General features: G+C 43.1%; 2 protein-coding genes across 3 annotated transcripts in view; one reads left to right on the forward strand and one right to left on the reverse strand.

The window, feature by feature from the left end:
- The window catches only part of LOC109931680 (serpin B6-like), a 44521-nt gene extending 39746 nt beyond the window's left edge, over positions 1 to 4775 (reverse strand). Inside the window, exon 1 of the mRNA XM_048614899.1 lies at positions 4602 to 4775. The gene's annotated coding sequence lies outside the window, so the exon portion shown is untranslated. The remainder of the gene's footprint in view (positions 1 to 4601) is intronic.
- bphl (biphenyl hydrolase like) lies at positions 3753 to 23083 on the forward strand. 2 transcript variants are annotated; one of them, XM_048614924.1, is made up of 7 exons: positions 3753 to 3908; positions 9517 to 9617; positions 13254 to 13420; positions 16490 to 16643; positions 18266 to 18402; positions 21095 to 21218; positions 22839 to 23083. In XM_048614924.1, exons 1-7 carry the CDS (start codon positions 3826 to 3828, stop codon positions 22847 to 22849), a joined length of 777 nt encoding a protein of 258 aa, XP_048470881.1. In that variant the 5' UTR covers positions 3753 to 3825; the 3' UTR covers positions 22850 to 23083. The 2 variants fall into 2 exon arrangements, with proteins under 2 accessions (XP_048470881.1, XP_020371305.1); XM_020515716.2 differs by having other exon boundaries at positions 3756 to 3908; positions 18266 to 18397.
- The last annotated feature ends 1567 nt before the right edge of the window (positions 23084 to 24650 follow it).

Consider the following 24650-nt stretch of genomic DNA (forward strand, 5'->3'; position numbering starts at 1 on the left):
TGGACCTTTCTGAAGAAGGGTCTAGGCCCGAAACGTCAGCCTTCCTGCTCCTCTGATGCTGTTTGGCCTGCTGTGTTCATCCAGCTCTACATCTTGTTATCAAGGAGTTATACTGGACCTGGTTTTGGGAAATGAGCCCGGCCGGGTGAGTGAAGTTTCAATGGGGGAGCATTTTGGGAGTAGTGACCATAATACCGTGAGTTTTAAGATATTCATGGATAGGGATAACAGCAGTTCTTGGATGAAGGTGTAAAATTGGGAGAAGATGAACTACAACAATATTAGGCAGGAACTGGAGAATTATGATTGGAGGTGGCTATTTGAGGGTAAATCTACATGTGGGAGTATTTCAAACTGCAGTTGGTAAGAGTTCGGGAGCAGCACGTTCCTGTGAGAATGAAGGATGGGTATGGCAAGTTATGTGAACCTTGGATGACCAGGGATGTTATGACCTTGGTCAGAAAGAAAAAGGAAGCATATGTAAGGTCTAGGAGGATGGGAACTGATGAAGCCCTTGAAGAATATAAGGAAAGTAGGAAAGAACTTAAATAAGGAATTAGAAGGGCTAAAAAGGAATTATGAAAAGTCATTAGCAAACAGGATTAAGGAGAATCCTAAGGCTTTTTATACATATATAAAAAACAAGAGGGTATCCAGGGAAAGGGTTGGCCCACTCAAGGACAAAGGAGGGAATCTGTGTGTGAAGCCAGAAAGGGTAGGTGAGGTCCTAAATAAATACTTTGTGTCGAAGCTCACCAAAGAGAAGGAATTGATAGAGGATGATCTCAGGGAAGGGGGTGTCGAGTTTCTAAGCCAAGTTGCTATTAAAAAGTATTAAGGTAGCTAAGTCCCTGGGTCCTGATGGGATCTGTCCCAGAATATTGAGGGAAGCAAGAGAACAAATTGCTGGAGCATTGACAGATATCTTTGTATCCTCTTTGACCACAGGTGAGATCCCAGAGGACTGGAGAATAGCCAATGTTGTCCCAGTGTTTAAGAAGGGTGATAGGGATAATCCTGGAAATTACAGGCCTGTGAGTCTCATGTCGGTGGTAGGGAAATTATTGGAAAAGATTCTCAGGAACAAGATCTATACCCATTTAAAAACAAATGGACTTATTAGTGATAGACAGCTTGGAAGGTTGTGCCTCACCAAATTGCTTGAGATTTTTGAGGAGGCGACGAAGATGATTGATGAGGGAAAAGTGGTTGATGTTGTCTACATAGACTTCAGTAAAGCTTTTGACAAGGACCCTCATGGCAGACTGGTATAAAAGGTGAAGTCACATGTATCAGCGTGAGCTGGCAAGTTGGACACAGAACTGACTTAGTCATAGGAGACAGAAGGTAGTGGTGGAAGGATGCTTTTCAGAATGGAGCGTTGTGACTGGTGGTGTTCCACAGGGATCAGTGCTGGGACCTCTGCTGTTCGTGATCTACATAAATTATTTGGAGGAAACGTAGCTGGTCCAATTAGTAAGTTTGCGGATGATACAAAGATTGGTGGAGTTGCAGGTAGTGTGGAGGACTGTCAGAAAATACAGCAGGATATAGATCAGTTGGAGGCATGGGCAGAAAGAGGACAGATGGAGTTTAATCCAGACAAATGTGAGGTGATACATTTTGGAAGGCCAAGCACAAGTGGAAATTATACAGTGAATAGCAGAACCCTGATATGCAGAGGGATCTGGGTAAGTAGGTCCACAGATCACTGAAGGTGGCAGCGCAGGTAGATAAGGTAGTTAAAAAAGGCTTATGGCATGCTTTCCTTCATTGGAAGGAGCATTGAGTATAAGGACAGACAAATTATGCTGCAGCTTTATAGAACTTTAGTTAGGCCATACTTGGAATATTGTGAACAGCTCTGGCCACCACACCACCAGAAGGATGTGGATGGTTTGGAGGGGGTACAGAAAAGGTTTACCAGGATGTTGCCTGGTATGGGGGAATTTAGCTATGAAGGAAGGTTGGATAGACCAGATTTGTTTTCACTGTAATGCAGGAGGTTGAGGGCCAATCCAAAAGAAGTTTATAAGACTGTGAAAGGCATGGATCGAGTATGAGGCTTTTCCTCAGGGTTGAGGGGTCAGTTACTAGGGGACACAGGTTCAACATGCGAGGGAGGGAATTCTAAAAGACGTGTGAGGCAGATTTTTCACACAAAGGGTGGGGAGTGCCTGGAACATGCTTCCAGAGGAGCTGGTAGAAGCAGACACAATGGCAACATTCAAGAAGCACGTGGACAAATACATGAATAGGAAGGAAACAGAGGGATACGGATCCTGTAAGTGAAGACAGTTTTAGCACGGAAGGGCAAAATGTGTCAGCACAGGCTTGGTGGTCCGAAGGGCCTGTTCCTGCTGTATTATCCTTTGTTCTTTGTTCCTTTTGTTCTTTATTTTGAGAGGACTAGAATATAAAAGCAGGGATGTACTTATGAGGTTTTATAAAGCTCTAGTCAGGCCACATTTGGGGTATTGTGAGCAATTTTGGGCCCCATATCTCAGGAAAGATGTCCTGGCCCTGGAGCAGGTCCAGAGGAGGTTCATGAGAATGGTCCCTGGAATGAAAACCTTAACATATGAGGTACATTTGAGGACTCTGGGTCTATACTCGATGGAGTTTAGAAGGGTGAAGTGGGGGGGGAATCTAATTGAAACTTGCAGAATACTGAATGGCCTGGACAGAGTGGATGTTGGGAAGATGTTTCCTTTGCAGGAAAGTCTAGGACCTGAGGGTACAGCCTTGGAGTAAAGGGAAGACCTTTTAGAACGGAGATAAGGAGAAACTTCTTCAGCCAGAGAATGGTGAATCTATGGAATTCACTGGCACAGAAGGTTGTGGAGGCCAGGTCATTGAGTACAGTTAAGACAGAGATAGATAGGTTCTTGATTGTCAAGTGGATCAAGGATTACAGGGTAGAAAGCCAGAGAATGGGTTTGAGAAACTCATTGGCCATGATTGAATGGCAGAACAGACTTGATGGGCTGAATGGCCTAATTTCTGCTCCTATGTCTTATGTTCTGTTTCATCAGGCAGAAGATAGAAAAGCTTAAATACACATATCAACAGGTTTAAGAATAGTTTCTTCCTCACTGTTATCAGACTTCTGAATGGACCTCTCAAATTTCAAATATAATGTCATCTTCCTTTTTGTGCACCTTCCTTGCAGCCATAATTTTGCATTCCTCACTCTGTTCTATGAGTATGGTATGATCTGCCTGTACTGCACACAAAACAAAACTTTTCACTGTACCTAGGTACATGTAGCAATAATAAATCAAATCAAATCAAATTGGTGTGCAGGCAAACAATTTCTTTCAACACCCATTTCAATGACGAACAAAAGTATTGGAACAAAATTTATTTTTAAAGTTAAGCAGGATAAGCGTTGGGGAATGGGAATACTTGGCTTGCTGTAAGGCTCCAGCACGGGTAGCAAAGAAAGAACTGCAGATGCTGAAAGCCAGATATAAAGACAGAAATTGCTGGGAAAGAACTCAGCAAGCTTGGCAACACTTGTGGAGACAGTCAACATTTCGAATCCAATGGTCCTTCTTCTGGACCTGAAACATTAATTTTGCTTTCTGTCCACAGATGCTGCCAGACCTGCTGACATTTTCCAGCAATTTCTGCTTTTGATTCAGATCTTCAGCATCCGCGGTTCTTTGTTTTAATCACCTGCGTTGAAAGGATTCAATTCTCTATTAAAATGCCCTCGCCTCTAACTGTTTCTCCACGGGCTGCTTGCTGTAGTTTCCGGCCAGTTTTTTTTTAAACCTTCAAACCCTGGTAGGTGGGGGAAGCGGGTTGTTTCCGTGGAATATGTTGAGGTTTGCTCGCCGACCTTTGTACAAAGTGCTGCTCTCAGCCATTCTGCGCAGGGAGTGGGTCTCTCGCACGTACAGGTAAATATCAAAGTGACTGTGCAATTTCAGAAACTGGCGAGATGATTCATTTCACTCCCCGAGTCAACTCAGCCGAGCTTTGACAAGCTCCAGTTAGTATTCTGATAAAGGGTCTCGGCCCGAAACGTCAGCCTCTCTGCTCCTATAATGCTGCTTGGCCTGCTGTGTTCATCCAGCCCTGCACCTTGTTGTCTCGGATTCTCCAGCATCTGCAGTTCCTACTATCTCCAGTTAGCATTCTCGGGGAGTGTATGAGCTAATCCAGCGCCAGGCTATCTGTGGCTTTATTCGCAGTTTAGGAACATGAGCTGCTCATTTTCGACCAGTGAGGCGGGAGAGAAGATGGACGGTTGTGTCAGGTCAAGGAGGTGGGAATGAGAAGGAGATAGGTAGGAGAGAAGACGGACAGCCCACCTCACTGACCCACTCCCTACCAGCACTCACCTACCACCAACACACCTACCTTCCCCAGACCCACCCCTCCCCTCTATTTATTTCTGAGCTCCCTTCTCCCTCCCCTATTTCTGAAAAAGGGTCCTGACCTCCTGTGCTCCTCCAGCTCCACACTGTGTTATCTTTGACTGCAGCATCGGCAGTTCTTACTGTCCCTGTGGAAACCCTCCTTGTTTCCTTAAAAGACCATTCATTGCCCTAACAATACATATCCAATGATATCATTGTGATGAATCTTACCCGAGTTCCCAGTGGGCGCCTACTGTTCCTTGACCGGGAAGTGAATCACCGGCTGAAATTCTGCCAGATGAGATGAACAACTTTAAAGCTGTCCAGCGACAGCCCTTTTTTAGGAATAACATAGTGTGGAGCTGGAATAACACAGCAGGCCAGACAGAAGAGCAGGAAAGTTGACGTTTCGGGTCCGGATCCTTCTTCAGAAAGACAGTTTCTCACCCCAACCCCGCCCCCCAAAGAACGATCGCTTAATGCAGGAACGGGGTCCTCTACAACAACTACTACCTTTGTTTATGTAGCACCTTCAACGCAGTGAAAAGTGCTGCACAGGAGCAACTGCAAAACCAAGTACAGCGCTGGGTCGTTGCAAAACGATATTAGATCAGAAGCAACCAAACATCGAAGTTTAATCTGAGGATGGAGAGGTGCAGGGGGAGGTTTTCAGAGACTTGGGGGCAGGCACGGACATCATAGGTGGAGCAATTCAAATCTGGGATGCACAAAAAGGCCGGAATGATAGAAGTGCAGATTTCTCGGGGGTGAAAAGGGTGAGTTTGGAGGAGCTGACGGGCAACCCTCCGGGTGCGGGGCGGGAGGTGTCAGGGTGTGGAATGACAGTGACACTTGGAGATGAATGTACTGGTTGTACGTGGAGCACTGTGCTGAGGTATACAGAACAAATCACAACAGTGAAGTGTCATTCACAAGTTATACTTTTTTTTCTAAAGCAGGGGTGAAGCCAAGGAGGGATTGACAAACCAGGAGAATTTTAAAATCAAGGCATTTGTTTGACCCAGTGTAGGTCACCAAGCATAGGGTTATATGTGAGAATTGTATATGTTGATAAATGAGAGAATATTTATATATAGGGGTGCTGAATGAGGTATATCATAGAATCCCTACAGTATGGAAGTGGGCCATTTGGCCCATTGAGTTCACACCAGCCCTCCAAAGCGCATCCTATCCTATAAGCCTGCACATCCCCGGACAATTTAGCACGGCCAATCCACCTACACATCTTTGGACTCTGGGAAGAAGCCAACACAGACACAGGGCAAATGTGCAATCACCACACAATCACCTCAGGGTGGATTTGAACCTGGGTTCCTAATGCTGTAAGCTAGCAGTGCTAACAACTGAGCCACCATGCAGGCTGATATATATGAAGGGGTATAAATGTATGATGAGGAGAGTATATATATGGATGTAAGTAAGGAGAATGCATATACAGAGGAAATAAGTGACGGTATATATACACATAAATAAAAGCGCGGAGAGTATACGGATGATGAGAAAGGAAGATATATATAGAGATAGGTGAGAAGAGTTGTATATACAGGAGTGATGTGAGGAGCGTACATAGAGGGATGAAAACTGAGGAGAATGTCTGTGATCAGTGAGGTATATACAGCTGTAAAAACGTATGTCCACGATGATATCTGAGGAGAGTTATCACGAAACAGCAATGGACTAGAAGGAGGAATTGCCCAGGATCAGCTGAGGAAAGGCAGAGGAAGAGTGGGTTACATTACCTAGACGGGAGATAATGGAGTAATAGCACAAAACAACGGTAAGATTTGAGTTATGTGACACATATCAGAACAAGTGGTGCTGGAAGATCAGATGCCAGTTAATGAAGCTAATGGGGCAAGGAGAAGGAAGCTTAGAACAGGTTGGAGCATGATCAATGTCAAGTCAATGCTGTGGCTACTTCTGATCAACTGATGTTTTGTAATGATTATTATGCCATGCAGAATGTGCTGATGAATTGGAAGGGGCTTTAAATTGTGATCAGTTAGCTCAGTTGGCTGGATAACAAAAACAAAATTGCTGGAAAAGCTCAGCAGGTCTGGCAGCATCTGTGAAGGAAAAAACAGAGTTAACGTTTCACAGATGCTGCCAGACCTGCAGAGCTTTTCCAGCAACTGTGTTTTTGTTCCCGATTTATAGCATCTGCAGTTTTTTCGGTTTTTACTTGGCTGAACAATTGGTTGGGGTTAAAGTGATGCCAGCCACATGGGTTCAATTCCAGCATTGCCTGAGGTTATCATGAAGGTCTTGACTGAGGCAAAGTGACACTCAGATTAAACCACAAACAGTCATTGCTGTCTAATGGGTGAGTAGGACTAGGATGACCTTTCTGTTAAAACCACAAGAGAATGAAGTTATTAGTTATATGTTGTTCATACAAAAGAATATTTATAGTCTTCAAAATTTCGTGGGGTCAGAAGTAACTGAGCACTTTGAAATGAGACTCACCCGAAACCAGAATTTTCTATCAAAACCAGCAGATATCCTATGGGGATGCCCACTGTGAGTCTGGGGATACCGGTTTTATTTTAATAAATGGTGTAATGCACAATTATCAGAGTCAACAATTTATAGGGGGTGAATAATTTGAATTGATGTGATATTCTGTAGCATTTGCTCATGCTTCTGGGATCATTGGTACTTTTCTAACTGCCTTGTAAATTGCACAATCTCTCTTCCTCACTTTCTGATTTGCTGTTTTTCATCCTAAACCAACAAAAGTACAATGCCAACATTTTAATGTTTAGAGGAGGAAAGTTGACAAACAAAAAAGAACATGCTAGATACGTTACTTTTAATATTTTACTAATCAATCTCGTATGACTTTCCACTCAAGATGGCTCCCCACTCCCATCACCCTCGTCCTGATCTAGTTACTTCCTAAATCCCCCTCAGCCCCCTCCAAACTCACTGTCCGGTGGAGAGGTGCCTCCAGTTCCTTGACTCTACTTCCATGATGCTGCACACTAGAAGACTTCTTAAAACAAAACAAAGAACTGTCGATGCTGGAAACCTGAAACAAAATCAGAAATTGTTGGAGAAACTTGGCAGGTCTGTCAGCATCTGTGATCCAATCCTGACTTTGTAATCAAGCCTGCAGACAAGGTTGGTGCTGTTATTGTCTGGCGTACTGACCTTTACATTGCAGAGGCTGAGTGCCAGCTCCAGGACACCTCCGCCTATCTCCCCCTTGACCGTGGCACCAGTTCTGAAGAAGGGTCACTGGACTTGAAAACATAATCTCTGCTTTCTCACCTCAGATGCTGCCAGAGCTGCCGAGTTTCTCCACCAGTTGCTGTTTCTGTCTCAAGGCTTCCCTTCCTGGTTTCCACATTGGCTGATTTTGTGAATAGTCCACTGTCTTCCAGTTCTGACCCTCTCTTATTGAAACCAGTAAATCCATTCCTCAACAATCAAGTCTGTTTTGTCCTTGCAACCTACTGTCCCATCTCTAACTTCTCTCTCTGTCTCTTCTGCAAAATCCTTGAAAGCACCAATCTTTCCTGGAACATTTGGGATAGGGGCTGGAGGAGGCCACACCCATTTGTCTCCATAACCTTTCACTCCTTGGTTCATCAAAAATCTAGCCACCTTTGCCTTAAAAATAACCAGAGACTCTGCTTCCATTGCCTTTGAGGGAGAGCGATCCAAACACTTACCACCCTCCGAGAGAAGAAAATTTATCTTCATTTTAGCCTTAAATGGCAAGCCTTTATCAGAAACAGTGGCTCCTAGTTCTGAATTCTCCCACAAGAGCCAACATTTATTCCATATCCACTCTGTCAAGACTCTATATTTGAATCACTTCAATCAGATTTATACCCTTGCTACTGTTGTTTGAATGCAGAAAACACAGCAAGCAATTTGTATGCAGCAAGATGGTACAGGTACTGAGTACTTCCAGGCATAACTACAGACATCATGTAGTACTCAGGTTTGAGTAATTTGCTGTCACAAATCCAATTTCTCTACACTGAGTCTTGGGTATATCTAATTATCTGTGGTAGAGGATAAAATCTAAACAGTAGAGGTTTATCTTAAATAATAAAGTTGTTTATTGTTTAAAAGCAAGAGGTAAGTTTACATTCGTTTGCTGGTTATTATTACTAAGGATTCTCATGAGCTGTAAACCCTAACCCTAACCCTATTGCTCTGCGCCCTTTAGGCACTTCTGAAGAACTCAATTGTCTCCACCCAAAGACTGTGCAACTTTATCAGATTGGTTGGAAGACAATGTAACATGTACATTAACTCCTTCAAAACCATTAAAGTATTGTAATCCTGCCAGGCCATAGAGACAGTATCATAGTTCACATGAGTGAGAGAGAGATACACAACTGGTGATGGTTTAACCTGAGGATAACCACACCCCCAGCAAGGGGAGAGGTTGAGAAAGAGAGCCTTCCATCCCAGCCAATGTGGGAATTGAACCCGTGCTGTTGGTGTCACTCTGCATTACAACTCAGCCACCCAGTCAACTGAGCGAACTGACCCCCCACTTCATGCAACAAACCAAACTACATGTTTTTTTTGGTGATGTTGGTTGTGGAATTTCATGGCTGAAATTAGAAAATCAACTGTACACCTGGAGGATATTAGAAGTTTGGAACTATCTTCTGCGACAGGCAAATGTTCTGGGATCAATTGTTTATTTTCACATGGTGATTGGTACATTTCTTTAGCCAGAGGCACTATGGAATATGGGGCAAAGACAGGTTGTGATCACTTGGAATGGCAGAATCAGCTTGTGGCTCTAAGGAACAGTGATATATTTCCAAGTTAGGATGATGAATGGCTTCAAGGGTATCCTCATGCATGAATCACAGAAGAGTAGTATGTGGATACAGTAAGGAAGGCAAATGGAATTTTGGCAGTTATTGCTAAAGAAATAGAGTATAAGACTAGGGAAGCTTTGCAACTGTAAAAGGCATTAGTGAGACCGCACCTGGAGTATTGCGAATAGTTTTGATTCCCTTACTTGAGGAAGGATGTAGTTGCATTGGAGGCAGTTCAGAGGAGACCCACCAGTGAATAAAAAAACTGCATGAGGTGTTTCTATATATGTGTGAAATGGAATATACTGATTTTTAATTTATTTTAATTCCAGCACAATAACCTCTGCAAAGAAGGAAATTAATGGGGTCCACCTCCACTATCAACAAACAGGGAAGGGGGATCATGCTCTCCTGCTGCTCCCTGGGGCTCTGGGTATGTTTACATGGTGCTCACCTATTGATTTGATTTTATACTCAGTAGGATCAAAATTTAATGAAAGTCTTGCTTAAATCAGTCAGGTTAGTTGAAACATCTTAAAATCTTTTGATTCTTCTATCTGTGGCACTCTATTGGAAAGTCTATAATGATGCTTCAACAACAACATTCACTTGCATTTATGTAGCATTATTAACATAAGCGACTTATTTTAGAATAATATATGCAATTTTAGTATTCATAATAGTAGATTATGTTTTGGGGATTTTTCATGGTCAGATACAGTATAGAGTTCATATATTAATGATTGTAAGTTGTTTTTCTTAGACTGATTACAGCTGATCTATCTTAAGTAAAATCGAGATGTTTGCTGTTTTACTTCTCTATTCTTGGAAACACTTAAAATTAAAGTGATGAGGATAAACTCCAAAATTCAAAAAGCCTATCTATAATTCAACATTGCTTTTTAATGTTTCAATTAAGAGTTGGCTGTCTGTTGTATTATGGCACAGATTCCAGGTTACACAGGCATATCCCTCTAAGACAGATGCATGATATTGCAGCATGCGACATTCCAGTATAAAGATGCCGTTGCTGGTGGTCACTGTCTGTGTGTAATTGAGTTAAGGTAGTTAGTTATGTGTGTGTAATGTATATTGATATCAGTAAACACAGAACCTAGCTCATATTTTGGCCCTGTCATGAAGGAATTTGGTACGCTTGCCTTTATCGGTCAGTGCACTGAGTACAGGAGTTGGGAGGTCATGTTGCGGCTGTACAGGACACTGGTTAGGTCACTTTTGAAATCTGGTCTCCCTGCTATAGGAAGGCTGTTGTGAAACTTGAAAGGGTTCAGAAAAGATTTACAAGAATGTTGCCAGGGTTTGAGCTTTAGGCAGAGGCTGAATAGACTAGTGCTTTTTTCCCTGGAGCATTGGAGGCTGAGGGGTGACCTTATAGAGGTTTATCAAATCATGAGGGGCATGGATAGGGTGAATAGCCAAGGTCATTTTCCTAGGGTGGGGGAGTCCAAAACTAGAGGGCATAGGTTTAAGATGAGAGGGGAAAGATTTGAAAGGGACCTAAGGGGCAACTTTTTCATGCAGAGGGTGGTCCGTGTATGGAATGAGCTGCCAGAGGAAGTGGTGGAGGTTGGTACAATTGCAACATTTAAAAGGCATCTGGATGGGTACATGAATATGAAGGATTTAGAGGGATATGGGCCAAATGTTGGCAAATGGGACTAGATTTATCTAGGATATCTGGTTGGTATGGACATGTTGGACCGAAGGATCTGTTTCTAGGCTAAACATCTCTATGACGCTATGTCTATTTCCTTATGCAACACTGAGATATAACACAACCACTGGGAAAGTAGTTGGGGGCAGTTTGGACAGGCAGCACATGTGTCTTCCTACCTCTGAGGAAGGGTCACTTGACCTGAAACGTTAACTCTGATTTCTCTCCACAGATGTTGCCAGACCAGCTGAGCTTTTTCAACAATTTCTGTATTTGTTTCTGATTTACAGCATCCACAGTTCTTTCGGTGTCAAAAGTGGCAGGACAGGTTTCAAAAGGCTGTTAAAAAGCATATATGAACCCTGCTCTTAATGCAAGATTACAAAGGGAAGGAAGATAAAACACTTGTTTCGACCTGACCTGGAATACGGTATTCATTTCTGGCAGTATACTTTAAGAAGGATGTGAAGGGATTTGGAGAAGATGATGAGATATTTATGAGAATGGTGCCAGGCATAATGGGCTTTAGTTATGTGGAAAGCATGGAGAAACTGGGAACAAAAACAAAGGTGCTGGAAAAGCTCAGCAGGTCTGACAGCATCTATGAAGGAAAAAATAAAGTTAATGTCTCGGGTCCGGTGACCCTTCCTCTGAACAGAAACCTTCCTCAGAGCAGAGGAGGTTAGGAGGAGATTTAATAGAGGCGTTCAAAGTCTTGAATGATTTTGGTGGAGTAAATCAGGAAAAACTGTTTCCAGTAGCAGAAGGGTAGGGAAGCAAAGGATGCAGATTTAAAAGGATTGAGTAACGAAGACACAGAAATGACCTAAGAAAACATTTGTTTTTATCCAGGGAACTGCCTGAAAAGGTGATGAAATCAGATTCAATTGAAATATTCAAAAGAGAGTTGGATAATAAGTAAAAAAAATACAATGGGCTGCAATGAAAAAGGGGGTGCTGTGTGGGATTGGGAAAGCCAATTGAAGGGTGGCACGGTGGCTCAGTGGTTGGCATTGCTGCCTCACAGCACCAGTGACCCAGGTTCAATTCCAGCTTCAGGCGACCGTCAGTGTGGAGTTTGCACATTCTCCCTGTGTCCGTGTGGGATTCCTGCGAGTGCTCTGGTTTCCTCCCACAGTCCAAAGATGTGCAGGTTAGGTGGATTGGCCATGCTAAATTGCTCATAGTGTCCAGGAATGTGCAGGCTAGGTGGGTTAACCATGGGAAATGCACAGATACAGGGATAGGTTAGGGGGATGGGTCTGGGTGGAATCCTCTTCAGAGGGTCAGTGTGGACCTGATGGGCCGAGTAGCCTGCTTGCACACTGTAGGGATTCGGTGATGAGAAATTTAGAATTTATCATGACGGGGAGTTGAATGCAAAAGTAGGCAAGTGGTGCTTCAGTTATAGAGGGCATCAGTGAGACCACTTCTGGTGAACCATGCACAGTGTTGTCCACCTTGATTGAGGAACAAAGTATATGTGTTGAAAGCAGTTCAGAGAAGGTTTACCAGACAAATACCTGGAGTAGACAGTTTGTCTTATGAGAAAAGGTTGCACAGTTCAGCCTTGGACCGGCTGGAGTTTAGAAGAGGAAAAGGTGACTTGTTCGAAATATGCAAGATCCTGAGGGATATTGACTGGGTGGATGTTGAGAAAATGAATGGAAGAATTTCAAACTGGGGGAATCAACCATTAAAAAGAGAGAGGAGGCAAAATATTTTCTTTTTGAGGGTTATGGGTCTTTGGAATTCCGTTTTGAAGAGGCAGGTAGTGGAGACAAAGTCATTGAATTTGTTTAAGGCAAAGGTGAATGGATTTTTGTTGAGCAAGAGGGTGAAAGATTATCAGAGGTAGGTAGGAATGTTGATTAGAAGGTGTAATCAGAGCAGCCTTGATATTGCTGAATGGTTGAGTAGGCTTATGGGGCTGAATGACCTAGTCTAGCACTCTGTACAATTCGATAGCTCTGTCAAAGAGCTAGCATAAGCACAATGGGTGGCCTCCTCATTTACGTTGTAAGTGTCAGCTTTCATATGATGGGGTATCTACAATCTTGCTGCTGGCTGGATGGCGGACTAGGTTTCCACAGTGTAGGAGCAAATTACTGCAGATACTGGAATCTGTACTGAGAATAACAAATGCTGGAGATCACAGCAGGTCAGGCAGCATCCACAGAGAGACGGCAAGCTAACATTTCAAGTATAGATGACTCTTCATTAGAGTCATCCAGACTCAAAATGTTAGCTTGCTCTCTCTCTCCACGGATGCTGCCTGACCCGCTGTGATCTCCAGCATTTGTTGCTTTCTAACTAGGTTTCCTTCTCCCCATCACCCATCCACTCTCCATGGAATTAGTAAGGAACGGGCAGGTTTCTCCCTCTCTCTCGCAGGAAGCAGTCAGACTGACTTTGGACCTCAGCTCAAGTCTCTGAACAAAGAACGTTTTACAGTTGTTGCCTGGGACCCTCGGGGCTATGGACATTCCATTCCTCCGCAACGAGAGTTTCCTTTGGATTTTTTTCACACAGATGCAAAAGATGCTTTGGATTTAATGCAGGTGAGCACGTAGAAAAAAAATCCCAAATTTCCCACTGCTTCGGTTTCTGTGACCCCATAGTTAGCCTCACTACAGAAAAGAGCTAGCTTTGAATTTTCAGTGGAATTGGTAACCCTGTTAATGTTTGTGCGGTGAGACTGAACAGCTTTCTTCGCAGTGTTTGCCTAGTGTCTACTTACGCTTAGTTTAGTCAAAAGTGTTGACATAAAATGTAAAGAACAGCAGCAAGTTCAATAAGATCAAGTGAAAGAAAAATTGAAAATTACTGTTCATAGAATTGAGATTCATTTCAAGAATGAACTAGAAATTGTTTTGTATTCTCAGTGACAAAGTCTTCCATTTTACAGCAGGATGTACAGTCACAGTCAGTGAGTCCAGTCTGGAACACATGTCCTGAGTGTTTTCTGTGGTTGAGGCAGATTCAGTCGAGGTCTTCAAATGAGAGTTTGAAATAGTTAGTTGAAAAGACCAAAAAAAATTGCAGGGTTCAGGGAAAAGGTGAGGAAGTGAAACTAGAGAGCTGCTGAATCTTTGCAGAGAGCTGGCATGGGTCCAGTGGTCTGAAGGGCCTCCTTCAGACCTGTAACCATTCCATAATTCTGTGGGCGGAAACACCTTTGTAGAGGATTCTGTCTAGATGCACCTGCTTTACCTAGGAGGAAGGTTCACCCATCAGGCATTTACATAGACACCAAGGGCCTTCCTCCTTGACTGAGGACCCTGAGATGTGACATCACTTCACCCCCCCCCAACCAATCAGACACTGGCAGCTCTCACACTTGGCAGCCACATGGGGGACCATGCTGCAGAATCCCGCCACCCCCTATATCTGAGTCCTTCTTGAAAATATTCAATGTTTTGGCCTTATCTTCTTTCTGTGGTAGAGAATTCCACAGGCTCACCACTCTGTGGGCGAAGAAATCGTGCCTCATCATGCTCTTAAATGACCTAATCCATATCATTAGACTGTGACCCCTGGTTCTGGAATCCCCAGTCATTGGAAACATCTCCCTGTGATTTACCCTGTCTAGACCTGTTAGGATTTTATAGGTTTGTATGAGACTATTCTTCTAAACTCCAGTGAACGTTGTCCTAACCAATTTAGTCGTTCTTCATACCAGAGTCCTGCCATTCCTGTAATAAGTCTAGTAAACCTTTATTGCATTCCCTCCATAGCCAGAACATTCTTCCTCAGATAAGGAGACCGAAACCACACACAATACTCCAGGTTTGGTCTCAACAACACTCTAAATGATTGCAGCAAGACAACCCTTGACCCTCTACTCAAATTCTCTCGCTATGAAGGCTGGCGTATCATTGGTTTTCTTCACTATTTGCTCCACCTGCACGCTGATTCTCAGTGACACCCAGGTCTCGTTGCACTCATTCCTCTCCTAATCTATCTCCATTTAGAGAATAACCTGCTTTATTGATTTTGCTAGCAAAGTGGATAGCCTCACATTTATCCACGTTATATTTCATGTCTCATGCATTTGATCACTCACTCAACCTGTCCAAATCACACTGAAGCATCTCTGCATCTTCCTCATAGTTCACCCTCCTGCACAGCTTTGTGTCATCTGCAAACTTGGAAATTTTATATCTAGTTCCCTCATCTAAATCATTAATATATATTGTGAATAACCAGGATCTAAGCAACAATCCCTGTGGTACCCCACTAATGTCTGCCACTCTGAAAAACACCCTTTTATTTCCGAACTTTGTTTCCTTTCTGCCAACTAGTTCTCTATCCATGTCCATTCACTACCTAATCTCATGTGTTTTAATCATACAGCTGATCTCTTAAGTGGGACCCTATCGATAGCCTTCTAAAAGTCCAAGTAAATCACATCCATTGGTTCACCCTTATCAACTCTACTAGTGCATTTCCAGTAGATCTGTCAGGCATGATTTTCCTTTTTAGGAGACAAGAATCCCGTACTCCATCTTAGTTCTAATGACTTGAAGCATTATTTTTTTTTCTTCTTTATTCATTCACAGGATGAGGGCATCACTGGCTAGGCAGTGTTTATTGACCATCCCTAATTGCCCAGAGGGCAGTTTACAGTCAACCACATTGCTGTGGGTCTGGAGTCATATGTAGGCCAGACCAGGTAAAGATAGCAGTTTCCTTCCCTAAAGGACATTAGTGAACCAGATGGGTTTTTCTGACAATCGACAATGGATTCATGGTCATCATTAGACTCTTAATTCCAGATATTTATCAAATTCAAATTCCACCATCTGCCACGGCAGGATTCGAACCCAGGTCCACAGGTCCATTATCTGGGTTTCTGGATTAACAGTCCAGCGATAATATGACTATGCCATTGCCTAGTGGACCTAGTATAAGCATGCTTCTCTGTTGTATCCCGTTAACTTGTTGATATCCCAGACACTGATGTGCCTGTGAATGAAATGTTTGTATATAATAGTCAGTCGCAATAAATGTCTGTTGGATTCTTCAATATCAACACCCAGTTTCTTATGTTGCAAGAGATAACATGAGTTGGAGGGGTGGCATGGTGGCTTACTGGTTAGCACAGGTGACTCACAGCACCAAGGATCTGGGTTTGATCCCGCCCTCAGGCTACTGTCTGTGTGGAGTTTGCACATTCTCCCCGTGTCTGTGTGGGTTTCCTCCAGGTGCTCTGGTATCCTTACACAGTCCTAAGATGGGCAGGGTTAGGTGAATTGGCTATGCTAAATTGCCCATGGTGTCTAGATTGGCAAATGCAGGGGATAGGGTAAGGGGTGGGATCTGGGTGAGATGCACTTTGGAGGGTCGGTGTGGACTCGATGGGCCGAAAGGCCTGCTCCCACACTGTAGAGCTTCTGTGATTCTATGAGATGATCAATGATTTCAAAAGGAAATTGGAGGGCCATTTATGGGAAATAAACCTACATAAGACTGGGGGTAGAGAGCAGGGAGACTGACTGGATTGCAGGACAGAGATTCCAGCGATACTCAGCAGGCTGACTGGCTTCATTCTGTATTGAAGTGACTGTATTTTCAAGATTGCCATGAAAAGTGCCTCAAACGTTCATAAATTTTGTCATTCTTTCCAGGCATTGCACTTCAAGAAATTTTCCCTTCTGGGTTGGAGTGATGGTGGAATAACAGCTCTAATTGCTGCCTCAAAATATCCGGGCCTCATTCACAAGTTGGTCGTATGGGGTGCGAATGCTTTTGTAACTCAGGAAGACATAAAACTTTACAATGGTAAGTGCAGCAGCAAACTGGTGTAGGTTCTGGAATAACTGAAATAAAAGCTAAACATTGCTGGAAATACTCAGCAGGCTGGGTAGCACCTTTGGGGAGATACAGAGTTTACAATGTCCAAGTGAGAGGGCAGACCAGGCCTTGGTTTAGTATCTCTGACTATGCAGGTCTCCCTCAGGGTTGTACTGGAGTGTCAGCCTGGATTTCTTTTGTGTTCGAGCCCAGACGTGAAAATTGGGACTTGGAGGTGAGACTGCTGTCCACTGAACCTCAGCTGACCTGATGTGTCTGACCTTTTTCCTTTTTGTTGAGCATGTGCTCAATGCAGGTCAGACTGAGAACTGAGTGGACTGAGGGATAAAATCAGAGTCCTACTTTCCCTCAGCACTCTGTTCCCCAAACTTACACAGATTTTCAGGTTGAAGCCAGGTCAGTGCAAAAATGTTGTGTAAGTGTCGTGCACAATAGTATCATGCATCTGCTCTTCATCATAAAGCTACACTAAGCCCTCAATGATAAACGTGTAATGTTCGGGCTACTATTGTAAGACTTTTATAAAATACCACAGCCTCAGCTCAGTAATTGTGATGACTTTTGTTCCTTATTGTCTGGACATATTGGATATTAGGTTTGTTATCTGAATACTTTGAACATATATTTCCACAGGATTTATTTCAGTCCCAAGAAACATTCTCCACCCATATTAAGCTCGGTTCAGAGATAGTAGGAACTGCCGATGCTGGAGAATCTGAGATAACAAGGCATAGAGCTGGATGAACACAGCAGGCCAAGCAGCATGAGAGGAGCAGGAAAGCTGACGTTTCGGGTCTGGACCTTTCCAGATCCGAAACGTCAGCTTTTCTGCTCCTCTGATGCCTCTTGACCTGCTCTGTTCATCCAGCTCTACACCTTGTTACCTCATGATATTAAGCTTTTTGATAGTTGGAGCAGGAGATGTTGAAATATGCATCCAAATTCCATCCTCGTGATAAGTGATTTATTTACAGAATGCAGCAAATCTCCCTCTTAACCAACTGCTGTGTCTCAGCAGCACTTCTTTATAAGTACTCTAGGTGCTTCATTATTTTTAAGAATTGGGACTTTACTCTTTGGAGAGAAGATGGCTAAGCTGGGATTGGATAGAAGTTTCAAAATCATCAGGCTGGATAGAATAGATGGGGAGAAACTGTTCCCACATGTAAAAGAATCAAGAATGAGAGGTCGTAAATTTAATGTGATGTGAAGAAAACAAATTCTCAGAATGAGCGGCGGGGGTCTGGAATGTACTGCCTGGAGGTGTGGAGGGGGCAGATTCAATTGATACATTCAAGAGAGAAATGGATAATTGTTTCTATTTGAATAATATGCAGTAGTGTGGGATAAAGGCAGGAGAATGCCACTGAGTCATGGTGTTCGTTCGGACAGCTGGTGCAGACACAGTTGCCATGTGATCCTGCGGTACTGTTACCACTATAACTTTCTCTGGGGATTTCACTGATTTTCCAATGTAGTTACAAATGGGGAAACTGGGAGAATTGCTCTGAATTTCCCTCTTGCTTTGTGGTTGTGTTGTTACCCCTGCAGCCAGCACATTAATCCTCAGTGGTCCTGCTTGTTTCCAGCTGTTCGAGATGTCTCGGTGTGGAGTGAGAATATGAGGAAGCCTATGGTGGAGATATATGGGGCGGACTATTTCGCAAAGACCTGGGCTGCTTGGGTAGATGGCATCATTAAAATTGAGAAAGAAACAAATGGTAAGGTCAGTGTGGGAAATGAAACCGATGTAGGATTTGTAAGATCAGGAACCATCGACATATCAATGGTAAAAGCTCAACACTTTCCTGTTAAAGTTATGGTAGTACAAAGAGTTTGAGCCCCAATACACAGAGTACTGCAGTTGCTGGAAATCTGAAATTAATACAGAAAGCACTGGAAACGCTCAGCAGGCCAGACAGTGTCTATGGAGGGAAATATAGGGATTTAAGTCCAAAAGCCGGAGAGTCTCTAGGAGAGAAGAGAGCCCGAGGAATCTTCCGGTCATCCAGCAGCTGATTGGCTGCTGTCTGGCTTTCTGACAGAATGGGGAGTCTAAAGCAGGAAGTCCCGCCTGCCTGGAGTTGCTGGTCTGTCAAAGTTGGCGCTTCCAGAATTCATCCATGCCAATGGCAAGGATCACTATCCCCGAGACCTCCCATTTGAAGGATGTGCGCTGGGAAAGGGATCAGTCATTCTGGTGGGGTTTCTGGGATTGGTGGGGGGGCGTGGTGGGTGGATAGGAGGGCAGTGATCGACCCCCTGCAGCTACATTTTTACCCTAGGTCCAGTCCCTCGGGGATGCACAAGCTAATACAGATTGAGAGAGACCTCGTTCCTGCTTCCAACCTGCAAAAAGCCATGGACTGCCTGCCTGCTCTGGTTAACCAGTCAGGGAGGCCTACACTTTCCTATCCCACCTGGAGATGAAGTAGTTGGAGCCCTGGCAGAATGAGGCCCTTGAATGTTCGGTAATTGACTGGTTCAGGTCCTTCATTGGAGCCACAGCAGGAGAAATCAATCAGGGCCTTGCCACCCAGACCTTAAATTTTCTGTGGTGGTGGGTTCTTGCCCAATGCCAACCCATATGCTTATATTCTTTTCCAACAACCTTTCTCATTGCTTTCCAGAAAGGAGATATTTCAGGTCAAAATCTCATCCTGAGACAACTGGTGAACTGATGTACTGACAGTGTCAAAAGGCAAGCAATCGACGAAATGACCTATTTTGGTTCTACCTCGTCGTGGCAGAATCTTAGATCCTAGCTTCAATTTGATTCCTTGTCTTAGGCCACACTATGACATTGGTGTCAATTGATTGTGTCTGTCTCATGTCAATGTCTGTTTGGCTAGCATTCTGTTCTAGGGTCAAGGGTCACCATGCTGAAGTAGCTGCCATTCTGTGGGGCACCGTTCCTATTATCTTCCCCATGTAAATCCCATAATCCTCAGGTCTGAATGCCGTTAAATTCTTGCTGGGCTACAGCTTGGTGACATTACTTTGTCAAAATGGAAGCCTTAACAGTGAGTGACTACAACACGGGAACAATCTGTGAGTCAAATTCTGTCTCCAATTGACCCCCACTTTTCCACAAGGATTAATCATTAGCCTGAAGAGAGGAACCCCAAAGGGTAGGGTCTCCCTTTGTAAACAGGATGTTGTCATTAACTGTAGCAAGCTATCATCTGTCCATGCTATTCATCACTGGCCAGGTATGGAGCAGGAGGTGTCCTTGCCTATTTTCTATAGCTTATCTGTTCTCTGAATAAACTGAAGGAACTTGAGCAAATGTATTGAAAAGGCTCTACAAGTCCAACATTAGCCAATTCGATTTTAAGTACAACTGTATATATCACTCCCAAATACATTAATCCTTGACCTGAAGCCAAACCAGGCAAAGATATGGAAAAAAAGGGAGAAAAATGACAGACAAGAGTAGAAGTAGATTTTTGAGAAGTAAAATAAATTGACATCTGATATTTTTGAAATCGCTAAGAACAGTTTATCACCTGCAGGAATGAGACCCTGCAGTTTTAAATTGCTCATTTTCTGGGCAGGAAAATTGATTGGCCATGCATTCATAATTGTTATTAAAATATATGCATAATTATCATAATTATTGTGGCAAGTTTAATTGTCAGTTAATTTGCAAATTAACCTTAAAAATAAATGAGGTTGAGGATCAGATGTTGTTATAAAAAGATGCAAGAACTCAAATTGTGATAATGGGGCTTTCCAGTTATCCCCATATAGACTGGGATAGTAAAAGGGCAAAGGACAGGGCAGGAACCTTTTGGAAAGGACTAAGAGAGGACTTTCCTGATCAGTATGTTTCCCGCTCCATGAGGAAGGGAATGGAGCAAATGGATTCGGAGAGCCCTTTGCAGTCATTATGGGCTGAGTGGCCTTCATCTGTGCAATTCTGCAATTCCATGAAGCAAACGTAGGAGTGATGCAGTTACACCAGCAAGTTGTGAAGATTCACAATTCACAGCGTACAGTTCCATCTATGTCGATAACTGGCTCGTCATTATTTGAATAAGATTCAGCCTAGTACATCTTTCTCATTCAGATCCTGAGTGACCTGATGAGTCATTGTAACATTTTCAGTTTTTTATAAGAGGAAGAGATTGATTTAAAACAGAAATTGAATGGGCAGTTAAGAAAATAGACTTGTAGGTCTGTGTGGGAAAAGTAAGTTCTAAGTGAATTGCTCAATGGAGAGTTAGCTTTTGCTAAATAGTCTTGCTTTGTCCTTTCCTGAGTTTCTGGCACTGTAAAACAATACAAAAAAACTTGATATTCATTTTCAATATACTGGAATTTGTAAGCCTAAAAAGCATGAGTACTTTGTTTTCACAAATTTTGACTTGTCGTCCAACACATGTCCACTTGGTTCATATGTGTTCCAATTGTAGGCAATATTTGTAAAGATCTTGTTCCACAAATCAAATGCCCTACACTCATCATTCATGGAGAGAAAGACCCAATGGTACCACGATCTCACCCAGACTACCTGCACAAGCACATCAAGAGCTCCAGGTGAGGAAATGTTTGGTGTATTGTTGATCGAATTGGAAGTGAGAATGCTTCATAGAAAATCCTCAGAGTGGTGTAGTAACAGGAAAGATGCACTGTTTGTACTCTGCACGGGATAAATGTTGGATGGAGTTCAGATATATTTAACTTTTCTCTCTTTTTGCGTTTGGAACCAGTATGGGTTAATCTGTTTGTTCTGTAACAAAAGCACACACATGTACGTTAAAACTTAAATGGGAGTTATTCTATTTGCAGAGGAATTGAAAATCTGACGGGTTCCAATACAGATGATAATTCACGTGTGAAAATGACTGCTAGTCCCATGGTTTGAAGGCAGGCAAAGGTTTTGACTGCTATCCCTGTCCCTTCCCAGTTGTGTCACATCGAGCCTGCAGCAGCTCCCACTTTTGGCATTCAGTATTGCCATGAACAATAAGGAGCAAGATCATGTGGAGGTTTTGATAGAGAAAATACAGCAAAAGAGAGTCGTTCAGGATTCCCTGAAGGTTAATGTGTGGGTTCAGTTGGCAGTTAGGAAGGTTAATACAATGCTGGTATTCATTTGAAGAGGTCTGGAATACAAGAGCAGAGATGTACTTCTGAGGCTGTATAAGGCTCTGGTCAGACCGCATTTGGAACATTGTGAGCGGTTTTGGGCCTTGTATCTAAGGAAGGATGTGCTGGCCTTGGAGGAGATCCAGAGGACGTTTACAAGAATGATCCTGGAGATGAAGGGCTGGTCATATGAGGAGCGATTTAACAACTCTGGGTCTGTACTCGATGGAGTTTAGAAGGATGATGGGGGAATCTGATTGAAACTTACAGAATACTGAGAGGATAGGGTGGACATGGAGAAGATATTTCCACTAGTAGGAGAGACCAGGACCCAAGGCCTCAGAGTGAAGGGGATGACCCTTTAGAACTGAGACAAGGAGGAATTTCTTCAGCCAGAGGATGGTGAAACTGTGGAACTCATTTCCGCAGTAGGCTATAGAGGCCTGAGTATATTTAACACTCAAGATAGATGGGTTCCTGATTGGTAAGGGGATCAAAGGTTATGGAGAGAAGGCAGGAGAAAAGGTTTGAGAAATGTATCAGCCATGATCGAATAGTGGAGCAGACTCAACAGGGCAAATGGCCTAATTCTACTCCTCTATCTTTTGGTCGTGTGATCTTAACTAATGGATACAGATTGAAGTTAATAAGCAACAGAAAGTAGGTATATTCCAACTTTATTCTCTAAATTGAGTTGCTAAGATATGGAACACATTGCCTGAGAAGCTGGGGTAGCAGATTCAATAGTAACTTGCCATATGAGATTTTGAGTATTACTTGTAGAACAGTGCAACATAGCCACTGTTGTCACATACATTGTGTAATATTTATGAATACAATCTCAGTCCTGTTATTGAGAAAAGGACTTTTATACTCAGTAGAGATTATATGGGGCATTTATGCCAATTATTGTTCATTCTGTGGAGACCTACCTACAAGGGGTATTTATGAGGAATTTGGGTATGTGACTTTTATATAAATGACTTTTATAGTCTGCAGTTTACAGGACCTTTTTTCATACCCAGCATATCTTACTTGTGTTTCTTTTCTTTACTTCTTTGTCTACAGGCTGCACCTGATGGCGGAAGGCAAACACAACTTGCATTTGCGGTTTGCTAAGGAATTTAACAGTCTTGTGGAAGAGTTTTTAATATCATGAGAGTTAGTAATGTGTGTTAACAGACAGTCATAGCTCTGAAACTGACACACTACCAAGAAAAGCAAATGGGCACTGTGCAACACACAGCGCTCTTGAACTAATCATCTGTGTAATTGTACAGACCACTCTTTAAATAAATACACATTAAAAATCAGTTTTGCTGTTCAGTATTCCGAGATGGTCAATTATTGACTGCCTTAGTGTAAATCGTGAAACTTCTGTATCAGTGCTTCTTGAACATTATCCCCCTGAATGTAACCCCACTTCCAGGCTCAAATATATGCACAATCCCTCAGTCAGATGTGAGAGTACGGAGCGTGGGATTGGACCAGGGGTGAGGGGTGCTATAGAAGATCTTTGGTAACAGTGGCAAGTAGCCATTGCTGTCTCACCGTTGTGACTGCAACATGCCAGCTCATGGCCCCACTTGGGGTCTTGAGCCCCAATTTGAGAAACCCTGTTCTATACATATACACACATCATTAGAGTCATCAAAACATACAGCACAAAAACAGACCCTTCAGTCCAACTCATCCATGCCAACCAGGTTTCCAATATTATTCTAGTCCCATTTGCCTGTGATGGGTCCATATCCCATGTTGTATGGGTAGGTATAAAAGGCCACACTTGGGAGGGGATTATCCCCACTGTCCTGGTCAGTTGATGTTGCAGTCATCCTTATTGTTTGAGCAAGCTGAAACTGACACAATTGATGTCATTCGGTCACTTAGCTCACTGCTGACTACAGAGAGTTCGCTGTGTTTCCTGCAAGTGATCAGACTTACAGAAACATTTCATTCATGCATGGAAATTTGGGATGCACTGTGGTTGTAAAAGAGGCAATATAAATGCAAGCTGTTATAGACCTCTGTTATACAGTGCAACCCGTGCTGTGCATTTCAGACTCTGATGATGGTAGCAAAAGTTCCCAGCCCTTCCAATTTCAAACATCTCAGCCTTTCCCTTCCTGCTGTGATCCCTTCCAGGGCATTCTTCAAGACCAACTCTCACTCGCTTTCCCCAATTACTCCAACGTATCACAATTTCCCTGGGATGTCTCTCTGGTTACTGCATTGCAGCTACTTCGGATGGACAAATTCTACCAAGCAATGGAAAAAAGTACATAGCCAAATGTGATTTTTATTCATGGGATTCATCCTGAGTGTGAATGAAAATGATTAATTGTTCAGTGTAGGGGACATGGATTTGAATTCTACCGTAAGCACTATTCCCAGTTGACACTACCTTGATTCTAGTTTTCATCCTCTCCACGGCCTCATCCCCCCATTGCCCTCTAACTGCCTGAAGATCCACAACCTTCCAAGATCCTTGTGTTTCCCAAATCTCTTTGGTCCACTATTTGCAGCCCAGTCCTGAGGTATTCTCCAATGTACAAGGTTTATGGGAAAAAGGTATTGAGCTGTGATGCTCATTTGGAGATATGGTGCAGTCATAAGGGGCCGAATGGATTCTTTCTCCACCATAACACTTTTGTGATTCTGTCTTCAGCTGCTCAGGCCCCACGCTTTTGAAATTTCCCTTTTAAAACCCCTTCCTCCCAGGATACTCCTTCAGACCTCTCTCTCTTTGACCAAACATTTGGTCACATGCCCCACTATCATGTCATGTGGATTGGCAGCAAACATTGTCTGATAGAATTAGCTTTATTGTCACGTACTCACAGGAGTACCATGAAAAGTTTACAAGTCACCACTTACAGC

This window comes from Rhincodon typus, chromosome 2 (assembly GCF_021869965.1).
Source record: "Rhincodon typus isolate 14 chromosome 2, sRhiTyp1.1, whole genome shotgun sequence".
In the NCBI taxonomy this organism is placed as follows: Eukaryota; Metazoa; Chordata; class Chondrichthyes; order Orectolobiformes; family Rhincodontidae; genus Rhincodon; species Rhincodon typus.